This window comes from Nilaparvata lugens, chromosome 10 (assembly GCF_014356525.2).
Source record: "Nilaparvata lugens isolate BPH chromosome 10, ASM1435652v1, whole genome shotgun sequence".
Classification (NCBI taxonomy): Eukaryota; Metazoa; Arthropoda; class Insecta; order Hemiptera; family Delphacidae; genus Nilaparvata; species Nilaparvata lugens.
The window spans coordinates 20,904,430-20,916,807 of NC_052513.1; the positions used below are offsets into that span (position 1 = coordinate 20,904,430).

Genomic DNA, 12,378 nt, shown 5'->3' on the forward strand with positions numbered 1-12,378 from the left:
AGTGAATTATTATGTACAGCCAATATATGCATTGATTTCAAACATTAATCCACTGATACAGCACAAGTCTGCAATCCAGTTCTACATCGAATCCAAATAATTAGACTAAGCTTGAAAGCTATTTACAATACAGTACAGTACTTGAAAATGTGAGGAATAAAAAGAAAATTCACAAGAGAATTCAAAAATTACTAGTGCTATTGAAGTAAGTGAGAGCTCAAGAGCGGCTGAGAACTTCTAATTAACATGAACTAATTAACAAGTAATTGTTTGGTGTCACTTCAACAATCACTACGGTTTTTTACAATACTGTTCAACAACAGCTATAAATAGTCAATTGATAACAAAAACCTACGAACCTGCTGAATCACATTCATAAGCTTTTTATTGTTGTTTTCAACAGTATTAATGAATTAGAAATCAACTACCTGAACTCTAATCTGAGAAAATATGATAATTTCGCAGTTGCTTGACTCCTTGATACCATCCGAAACTGATTGCTATGTTGATATTGAAAGATGAAATAGTATCACTAATGTATTCTTAGGGCCATTCACACAGAATGGACATCGGGCAGAGACACAGCGCAGACTCTTGACACTTTCGCGACCTCCTATGTAAACTAATGGTCCACAGTTCAAGAAAAGATGTGGCGTATAAGAACGGACAAGCCAGTCCCTTGCCACATATTTAACCTAGGGATGGCGTTGATTTTCACATACAATTTGCCCGTCTGGTGTGAATTGCAATGGTAACGCTCCCACCACGTCCATGCCAAGAAGACTTGTCTCTGCCCAACGTCCTTTCTGTATGAATTGGGCTTAAATTTTGATCTTAGATAATGCTTAATTTGTTTAAAGAAGTCATGAATTATTTTTAAAATATTATTTTATTATTATTCATTTAAATATTGAATTAATATTATTATTTGGTATTTTGAATATAAATTATTTTATTATTAAAACATTAATTATTTCATAATTAAATATAATTATAATACATCTACATTTCATTTGACCTGTGAATGGTTTTCAAGCATTAAATGATGAATCACCTTTCATCAAGTACAAGCAAGTATAAATTAAATAAATAATAACTGAGGGATCAATCAATAATATAATAATAACAAAGCAAAAGGTAGATGATGCAAGATGAACGTGACTCACAATCCCCAATATTATGCTTATGGTGGAATGTGATTAATGCTTCGGCATAAACATTCAAAAACATTGACCCAAATACTGTATATGGTTGATGCATATTACAAACCGAATTACGAGTGTGATGAAAGCTTTGACTACCACAAAACCACAAAGCACTTCCCAGACTTATTTTTTATTATAAAATAATTGTGCATGTGATTGAATGTAATCTTACATGAAACCTTTATTTAAAAATTGCTCAATTTGGAGTACCTACAATTACTACGAGAATGATAATGTAGAACACACCAATGAAAATAAGTGGCCAGAATGTGATGAGAATGCTTGCAAACATTAAGATGCCGTGGCATAGCAAACGCACATAAAAATGAATGCTGTACCCCAAACAAAATGTCTATTTACAATTTCAATTGAAACCGTGAAATTAATAAAGCAAACGACGCTACAAGCAACTCTGGATGCATTCTAGATATAGATTGTGTGAGTGTTTCATTCTATACACAATACTGATGGTATGTGTGGATGCAAATACTGCCAAGTAAATACTATACCCATGATCAGAGGGGTTCATCGTTCCTAGATACTAACGCTATAGAGGCGATAGTTAATTAGAATTCGCGATACTGTAACAAATAATACAATTGCAGCCACAAAAATGGAGACACTCATGACAAACAACACAGACAACAAACAAAGCACATACAAAACAAACGAAACATAACACACAAAATGAAAAGCAAAAATGAGTATGAAAAAAGGATGACATCAAGCTAGCAATAATATTAATATTATACATTATATTATCATAAGAAATGGAACAGAATTTGGACCATTAGAAGGTTGAGATTTAATTGAGCAGATGACAGTATTACATACATTCATAAAGTTTCACACGATAAAACAATTCAAAACAAAATGTATAGGGAATCCAATCAACAGTGTCAATCTCAAAGGTCTTCTCAAACTAAAAACTAACAAGGATAATTACTGAATAGAATTTTATTCTAAAAATATAAGTGTGATAGACTTACTGAATTTCAACTCGAATGTTCACTAATCTTAAAACATTCTAAAATTAAAATTATATTTAAAAATCCAGGAAGGGCGTGTTACTTATATAAAAACTCTCATTGACACCAATAAAGAGTGACACAAAGCAATCGGAAGTATTTCAAACATGTATACCCATTTTTTTGTAGAAATAGAAATAATTCCCATTAGAGATTATTTTTTATAGAGCTGATAATGATTTTTTTCTTTGAATTAAATCAACTACAAAATTAATACACTTTTTCAAAAGTGTATGAAAGAGCTAACCAAGTTTGTAAGAGATTATGAAGATAATAAATTTGAACTTACTGTGATGAGTGCAGCAATTTATTATAGCCTAAAACGAGCAACCACTTATTATAATATCATAATATTCTCAACATCCTGAGAATGATGCCTAGATAAATCCTAGACTGTGCATTGGTGATAGAAAGATGATGATAATAACAATGATGAGATGAGGAACCCACAGTTTAAGATGAGTTATATTTATTATTATTTAAGCCACCAATTAAAATTTACATTTTTTCACATGACATTATTTTCAAACTGAGTCGATACCGTACTTTTTCTGACAAATAAAATTTGGAAAATTTAATATCATCATAGATCAATCTCTATCCATTCAAGTGTACATGTATTTACCAAACATTATTATGAGGTTGAGAGAAGTATTATCACAACCTCAATTCTTTTCCAAACAGAGGTGACAACAATTGGAAATAGGCCTAGTTGTTTCTGCTCTAGAAAAGCTTCGAAAAATCAATTTCAATCGTGAAAGTAACAAAACCGACGTTCTAACTCAATGCCTATTGTAAAGACTCGCCTTTGTGAGTGGTGTAAGCAAAGCATACACCCACTATTGTTCACTACAACTCAATGGTCTTGTCTCGCACAAACGCAAATAATTTGAATTGAATACAAAATCAGAATTATTTAGTAATTTCAAATTAAAATTGCAACAAAAATAGTTTCAACAGATTTAAAACTCCTTTTTCCAAAATTAATAATACTTATAGATTGATTAGCCTGTGAATACATAGTGTATTACTTCAACTACAGAGCTGTTTTCTCGTTCGATGTTTTCTATCTATATCTACTAGGAAAAACTGGTATTAGGCCTATTTGTGTTCTAATTGACCTTTATTACATTCAAAATTTATCCCACTAGATTCCATTAATGATAATAATAAACGTGGCCCGCCGCAAAGTAGATCCACGCTAATCCACGAAAAGCAGCCCACGGCGTGGGATGTTTTGTAAACCATTGCTATAAAATAATTATTCATAATCAATCAGCTGACAAGTGGATTATTCATTCATGTATTAAGGTGCGTACAGATTTACGCGCCGCGAACATGAGCAATTCACTTTTAATCAGCTGATGCCAAGCTTTTTATATCTGTATCTTACCGTTTCTGTAAAAATACTGATATAGTCAGCTGATTAAAAGTGAATTGCTCATGTTCGCGGTGCGTATATCTGTACGCACCTTTACACAGATGTCTAGAGAAGCCTAGCAATGTTTTACAAAACATCCCACGCCGTGGGTTGCTTTTCGTGGATTAGCATGGGTCTACTTTGCGGCGGGCCTTAATTGGCTTGAACTATCTATTGTTGTTGCGATGCCTTGGGTCTTGAAGTGTTTTAGCAAAGTTCAAATTTCTCAACAGCACATACAACATTTCGAGCAATTGTGGATTAAGTACAATTTTTAGTAACACATTGTATCAGAGGAGAGGATAAGCTGGCATTTCTAATTGTAAGAAATATAATCTATTAGGCTACAGCTTAAATCTTTCACATTCACATTTATAATAAATATGGATGAGTAGCAATATATTATAACTTATGTATAATTAACCAAATAATTTGTTACAAAATAAATTTAGGGACACGATTGGCTGTTTTTGCGCTGGCATCTTGTATGTTTAAAAATTGCTTCCCAATTATTTGAAACCTACCTTAAGCTTCTAATTATCAGCATCCTCCCCATTACCGACAAATATGTCCAAAATCGATGTGTTTATCAGTAAAAAAAATACCAAGCTTTTAAACATTGAGTACCTATATCTATGTTTGTAGTTATTCTTATTAGAATGCCTGATAAGTATTTATAATAATTGTAAAGAGTTTCTATTAGTAGCTTGATTTTGTTATTTGAAAACTTTGCTTGACTGTGACGCTGCCAACAGTTTATGTTTTTTTAATAACTGAGCCTGGCCATTGACCACGTTATTAAACAATGGATGATGTACAAAATAGCTTAAAATGTACTATTTTGTAATTCAATCTTTGAATAGGCTACATTTTATTCAATTAGTATCGTTTACCTCCATTCCCAAAACTGAGTTTTAAAGAATGAAGAAAGGGCGGGACAAAAAAATAACAATTTTATAATGTAATATTAGTTAAGTTACATTTACTAAGTTACACAACATAAAATTTATAGATGCGATAAACAATGAATCAATGTTTTTTTATTGCGGATGATGCCCACATGAGCATTTTGCTTGTGCTTGGGTATTGGGAAGTGCGAATGAGAATTATGAGATGATCAAACGTCCATGCCTAATCTATGGGTTTTGGCGGGATTCGAACCCGTGACCAGGACGCACTAGCAGACTGAAGAGTGTAACGCCTTAGTCAACTCGGCTATCTGCCCGGCTGTTAAAAGCTATGAAACCATTGAATGGTAAATAACAACCAAGGAATAAAGGTTCTGCTGTATGTAAAAGTTGTGTAACTAATTGTATTAACTATATATTTATTATTAACCAAGCCATCAATTACAAAAATTATGGAAAACAAAATGATTGGAGGTATCAAGGTAATTTACAACATGCATTATGATATAGGCTACTTTTAAGGTTAGGAGCACCTTGAAAGAAGGTAATCTGGCTGAATCAATCAAAAGTTTACCTTGAAACCAATTCTACACATTTATTAGAAATGGGATTGCATATGATGCTCAGTTTTACAATAAATTATACTCTTAGAATAAATCAAACAGTATTTTAAAAAAATTAGGTAAAAAGGTGTTCAAGGATGTAGGCTGGACTCTCAGTTTAGTGACAATAACACAAAACCAATATTAAATTTAATGTAACCTAGAAAGCAGATGATGAGACGGTACAAGCAAATAATGACAATTGATGGGACAGTGTGTTATTGATTTAGAGATTTTTCACATTCCAAAGCGATAGCCCGCAGGTGTCAATGAGAGTGAGAGGTTATATGGGCCACATAGATAACCTAGTCTTGGTAGGTAACAATAACACTCATTCTACTTGACCAATTAAAAATAACATAGGAGTTCCAGCAAATTTTATTATAGAGTTTGTTAGTATTTCAATGAAGGATTGGAGTACATATCATCGGATTATTAAATTGGAGGGTTAGATGGTGACATTTAAAAAACTTACAGTAATAAATCAACTGATTAGTTACTCACTCAGTCACTGTAAGAAAGTTAGCAATTTAATGAATGAGCCTCACTTTGTAAAAAATTATGTAAAATATTGAAATAAATCAAGATATAGTACAACAGTAACACAAATGACATGGAACCATGTCACCTCTCTGTAGCATCTATGAGTCATGCCACAATTCAGTTCAGGCATATATTTTATAAGGTATAGCTTTAAATTACATCAAACTCACCTTTTCACGAAAAATTAAACAAAAATTAATAAATAACTACTAAAAATACATAACTGTGCCCAGCTGACTGACCACACCGACACTAATGAAAATGGCTGAAGCGATAAGTTCATCATGAAACTTGATTGCATTTATCTGAGTATAGATCAAGTTTAAAGCTCTTTCAAAATCTATTAAGAATTTTAATTTAACTTCTTCCATTTTATTTCAATTTTTCGAATTGAGTTTTGGAATAATTTGACAAAATCAAACGCAATTCGATTGAAGTTTTGATCAATAGTTTTATACAGTTGACACAATACAAGCCCGGGAAATTTGAACGGTGTTACTACTGCAAGCTACGAGGACTGTACTCATGAATCAGGAACAGACATTGATAAAGCACAAAGTACCCAATAAATTAAATTAGGCTATATAATATTATAAATATAGTTATGCATGTAGAAAGTCTTTTTTGCATTAAATGTAGATTTAATGAAACACTTTACAAGCTACACCTACCATACGGTAGCTATTTGCTATGTATAAGCAGATTTGTAAACGCAAACTCTGCTCTATTATTCTGAAAAGAAAAATTGGAATTTTTTTATTGTACTTTAGGCCTATATTAATATTGTAGGTGGATACATAGATACTTCTATAGCTGCGTTTACACCGGAGTTAATAACACGAGTTATTAACAAAAAGTTTATAAAATCGAATTGTAGTAGGTATCCTTTGAATAATATAATAAAAATACAAAAAGTTACGGTATTAACTTGACTGAATCGTCAAAGATGTTCATTAACAAAAGTTAATAACTCGTGTTTTTAACAGAAAATTCCTTGTTATTAGAGAAAATGTTATTAACATAGTATGTTAATAACAAAAATTTTAAAAACTTTCGTTATCAACTCCGGTGTAAACGAAGCTTATATAGCAGGCTACTTTGTAGATGACAATTATATTATTTTAATATAGGCCTACGGTACGGTACCTAACTTATAGGATAAAATTCAATTAAAATAATTCACCTTACCTTCTTATTATTTCTAGAGAGCAAAGTTTTCAAAAATGTTTTATATAAAATAATCTATAGATCAGTGTTTATAACTGTAAATAATACAGTATATTTTAAAAATAGAAAGATTTTTTATTACAAAAATGCAAGGAATATAACGTTTACTCCTAATAGAGACTGTCTGGTTCTGGTATGAAAATGTTAATATAGGTAGCCCACATTTCATTATATTACGGTACATATAAATAATAGTATATTTTTGGTTCAGAAATTTGTAAGTTATCATAATACACAAACAAAAATTAAATACTGTACCGTACGGTAATAGTCTAAATTTTATGGAGAAAATGTTTTTCTATAATAACATGAATAAAAAAAGAACTCACTCTATGTGAACATCCATTTCTGTCGTTTGGAATATCCTCAAAACTGAATTATGAACTTACACATAACAGTCGTTAATGGCAGGTGAACTAAGAACTGAAGACAGGTAGGCCTATAGGCCTGTGACTGTCAAGAGGTGTTCGTTCATATGAGTTTGTCTACATTATCGGAAACTAGAAAGCTAATTGGTTGAATTCAAGGCTCTCAAGATAAGGAAATCCACTTGTAATCAGTGGGTGTAGTTATGAACTGTGTCAGAAAAAATGTGAAAAGTAAAAATATTACAAAACCCGTTCGTTGGATCATCATTGATCAAAAACTACAAATAAAAGTAAAAAATGAATGATTTTTTTAATCTGCTAGACTAGCAACCTTTTTCCTTCTTTGAGAAGAGGTACATGTAGCTCTAGACTATCAAGTTGGAAATCTATCAAGAGTATCCCTAGAAAAATATATATCTCGAATTGAATGTTATAATTATAATACAATGTAAATTGGCTATAAATGGTGAAATAAGTTGGAAATTCATTAGAATCTTCATTATAACACGTCATGTTGGGTACCGGTACCGGTTAAATATGAATACGATTAAATCAACTTCTAATGCTATATAATTTATTGTAAAAACGTTCAATTTCAAAAAAATTGTATTTCTGTATGTACTCTTTTCTCTCCCAGTTTTATATTTATTTATTATATTAATTTCTCTACTTAATTATGTTGTAATGAAGCTCTTATCATGGAAATTCACCCATTTGTTGAAAAATGTATACAGTACAAGTACCAATGGTAGATATTATATTTTTATTTACCAATTTATTCATTTATTTGACTAGCAATCAACATACTATGAAAAGTATAAAAACTTAACTGTGTGAAGACGCCAGTATTGGGCCTATCAATTCGTAAAGAATAATGAAAAGGTCGCATCATTAAATTTATTAAAAAGGTGGCATAATTTGCTTCACACCTTAATCACTTCACGAAAAAGTAATAGTTTACATTTATTGTAATTTGAGAGATAAGAATATAACTCAATCCTTTTCATTAAATTATTCAATGGATAAAAATGTCATTATGTAATCGAGTAAATATTGAAGGTCAAATAATGAAATAGTCCAGTCAATATAGACATGAAAAAGGGGGTATGCTTGCAATTCATATAGTAGTTCTGATTTTTCAATATGTTTGGATACATAAAAAAAGTCCAGAACCAAGTTTTTCTTGCAAAATTTCCTTGTACAGAATGGCCCAAAACCTTGTATTTTCGGTTTATCCTCAAGTTTTCAGATATTTTTGACAAATAGGCCTATTTTAATCAGACAGAAAAATTCATTCTCGCCTTTTTTAGATCATTCTAAATGAAATGAGATCATTCAGAACTCTCTATCTAAGATAAGTAGGTACTGAATTACTAAGTAAAATTTGAAGAATATTTCAAATTTGATGAGTTGTAGTTTTTGATCAACAATATCTTCCGATTGTTATATCATTGAAATGTATCTCCTATATCGGGGAGTCCAATCTCACTAGAAATTAAAACTATTAGGTCCGTAAAATCCAATTTGAAACCACAAACAAAGTCTCTCAATTCCTCTGGGCGTAATTTTGTGCTATACAATCTGAGACCAGGTAGAGTGCTCTTCCTCATATAGATTTCCAGGTACACCTGACAAAAATGATCCTTGTATTGTGAAAAACACATATTTTTTAGCTTCAACCATCATCACTACCGTAACTAAATTGTCGTCACATTGATATTTCGCACAATGATATAAGTTCATGTTATATATGAGAATCACCAGTTAGATGCACTTAATTTAGTGAAGAGGCGCGCATAAGGACACTTTGCAAGGATCAAAATTTCAAACACTTTCGACACAATGATCACATCTTACTACAGCTCATACTTCTCGGTCCGTCAAGGCGGTTTGGAATCTTGCATCATAAGTCAAATTCGGTTAAAAATAGAAAATACATCCTTGAGTGTACTTTAGCTAGTTTTTCAATACACAACAAAATGACATTTTTCTATACAGTATATTCAAAGCTATGTGGATATAGGTATCTAGTGTGTAAAATTTCAAAATTCAGTGAGGTAGGGAAAATTGTCTTCCCTTCTCACTCCAATGAACAGTATTTTCGATTTCAATAAAATTTACAGCCAATTCTAAAATGATTTTTTCTTGATCTAGAGTCTCTAAAACGAGCCTGATACATCATAAGATACTTATGGTTGATTGGTTCCAAATTGTAGATAATTTTATTCTCTACGAGCTCAGTTGCCTAAAATTCATCTTGAATCACTGTTCCTATCATAGCACTGCCGAGACTGTTAATATGAGAAAAGTATCTTCAATTTCTTGATTTTTTTAAGGATCGAATCTTACTTTACGCACATATATTTTCATGAATCGTTCAGAGCAAATGAAAGTGAAGTTAGTGTCAAACTAAAAGTTTCAATGCACTTGAAGTATCAACATCTGTGGTCCTTTATGGTAAGAGTCTAATCAACAAATAAATACTAAATAAATAATTAAAATCAAATGAATTATGTGAATTATTCAAAAATCAATAAAATAAGCCTACTTCAAAAGAGGCCCAACATTCCTGAACTGTTAGACTCTAAAAACAGAACAAACAAAAAAGACCACTGATAGGCCTAATGATGCTTCAAATGCATTGAAACTTCAGTTTGGCTCAATATATGTGGAACTGATGACAACGTCGTTTTCATTTCACATTAATATGGAGAAATTCCACAAAATCTCTGTTCATAGTGTATAAATTTTTAATAATGAAGCTTGAATGCAACCATAAAGAAAAGCTAAATTGTTTTAAATTAAAAATGAATGAATCAGGCCTACCCATAACATTATGAGACTAGCCAGTTCAGCTTTAAATGATATAGGTACCACTAGATTTCAAACGTCTTATAAACTATTTCAATTGAGTTAACTTATTTAAATGTTTAATAATAATTTCACAGGTCTTCCTCAATTTGGAGGTGTTGTGATTTTCAATTAAGATTAAGTTGATCTTTAGTACGCAACTCAAGTTGATTAGGCTATATTGCATTTTTTTCATTGAGTACACAACATTAACGTTAGGCTACTTACAATGATTATTTTTGTACTAATTATGATGTGCCATCAGCTACGTTCCTATTATAAATTGGAAACCATTTAAAAAAAGCTAGACTCAATTCAGGAATGTTAGGCCTCTTTTGAATTAGGCTTATTCAATTAAGTTTTAAATAATTTAGCTTCACCAACGACGTTTCTACAATTACATTAAGTATATATTAGAATGTGTATGTTTAGAGCCAGGATATCATCTTCTGCATGTCACTGCCATGTACGTTTTAGCTTTATTAGGTGAAGTGAAATGAATGCTTCAAAATATATTCGGCTTTGACATGATGATCATTGAACATATCTAAATATTTTTTAAATTAGAACATAATGAGCGACCATAAAAAACATGGACGTATAATGGCAATAAAAATTCTACTAGAATATAAAGCTTAGACTCCAAACTGGAGATTTGATAGAAGAATTATTCTAATGGAAAAATCAAGTATTTACAAACACATTGGCAAAACTCATTACAGTTTCTAATGATTCTGCTTGTTTAAGAGTTTCAGCTAAAACTCAAACTATAGCTATACAATATGCTTATGTTTTTTTATTAGGAGACTATCAAAGATAAAGTGCAAGGATTCCTTCTTATATTATGAAAGTGTCTATTTCACAAAATAAGATGCATTACGGTACGTACCTTCTATTCAGTTCAGGAGGTAGCACACTGAAGTCCTCAGATTCTATGTACCACATTTCAGATAATATATGTCACTTAAAAACTGCTGAAAGACATGAACACTAACTTCAGCAATTAATTAAGTTTGAAAAGATTTTACGTTACTCACACAATTATGTTTCCAATTAAATGCATTATATTGAACATTTACACCAACTTGAACACAAATATTTGAGACACAAACTATAAAAAGTGAACTTGAAACACTAATAGCACAAACTAATAATTGAACTGTGTAGCTTGAATAATTTTCACGTTAGTGGATTGAAACTAAAATGTCGTTAAACTTGATATGCTTCAAGTTCCATTTATTACTAAATATGATAAGAGGAAACACTCAACGCGACTGGCATACAAACAAACCCGAAAAGTTTAGGTTGAAGATAAGAACTAACAACACTTTCATGCGACAATCTCAGTTACCGGTCTTCGGATAGATTTTCCAACTTTTTTTGCAAAGTTTACTTTATTGCACTGAAGTTTTCTTTATAATTCAGTGTGATGAAATTTTCCAAGTAATTGATTAGGCAATGACAGAGTATGAGCAAGAAAATGACTGGCTTAGCAATACTTCCTTGTTTGAAAGTAATGCAAATAAGCCAGCCTACATGGCATAGTAATTGGACGATTTAATTCAGTCAACAGGTAGGCTAATCCGTATTGAAAAGTTAACATTGAAGTTTTATACCTTAGTTATAGAACCCATCAACTTTGATCGAGATCATCAATCTTAATATTAAAGAATAAGTTCAAATCAAGCAAGTAGATAAAGAGAAGATGCTTATTGTTACATAAGTTTCAATAGTTTCATCCAGTTTTGCATATGAATGAGCTTGACCTTGAAATGGATTGATCTACTATTTACTAAATGTTTCTTTGTGACAGCGTTTATTTGAAATAAGTGTCTAATTTCATTCTTTAGTTTTTATTCTCTGGTATTACTTCCAATTGATTCTTTTTTGAATGATTGATTTTTATCAGGCGGGAAAATTCTGTTTCATCTTCTGATTACAATAAAAACTAGTATTCATTCTCATCGGTTGATTCACAGATATTAAACGATAAATGAAGGGATAAGTAGTAATAGGACATAGGTAAAAGGTAAACCAATAATACAACGTTCAAGGTAAAATTGAAGTATATAATATATTAAAGTTTTGAATTTCTATGTTTTTCAACACAGTGGAATATTTTTTCATGAAGTATAAACCAGAAATTGCGGGTTAAACAAGCTGGAATTCCAGTGGTATCCAGTGGTGTTTGAACTGGTGTTCTAATGACATCAAAATCTGGTGTCTC

General features: G+C 31.2%; 1 protein-coding gene across 8 annotated transcripts in view; it reads right to left on the reverse strand.

Annotated features, from left to right (window-relative positions):
• LOC111047261 (AP-1 complex subunit gamma-1) overlaps nucleotides 1-11,287 on the reverse strand; it is a 51,727-nt gene extending 40,440 nt beyond the window's left edge. Inside the window, exons 1-2 of one of the 8 annotated variants that reach the window (XM_039436525.1) lie at nucleotides 5,877-5,963; nucleotides 1,715-1,786 (exon numbers count right to left, since the gene is read on the reverse strand). In XM_039436525.1, the coding sequence (XP_039292459.1) occupies nucleotides 1,715-1,734 (20 nt within the window). In that variant the 5' untranslated portion in view covers nucleotides 1,735-1,786; nucleotides 5,877-5,963. Of the gene's footprint in view, nucleotides 1-1,714; nucleotides 1,787-5,667; nucleotides 5,774-5,876; nucleotides 5,985-7,262; nucleotides 7,367-11,040 lie in introns of those variants that run through there. The other 7 variants (XM_039436524.1, XM_022332981.2, XM_039436526.1 and 4 more) reach the window with 7 other exon arrangements.
• Between the last annotated feature and the right edge of the window lie 1,091 nt (nucleotides 11,288-12,378).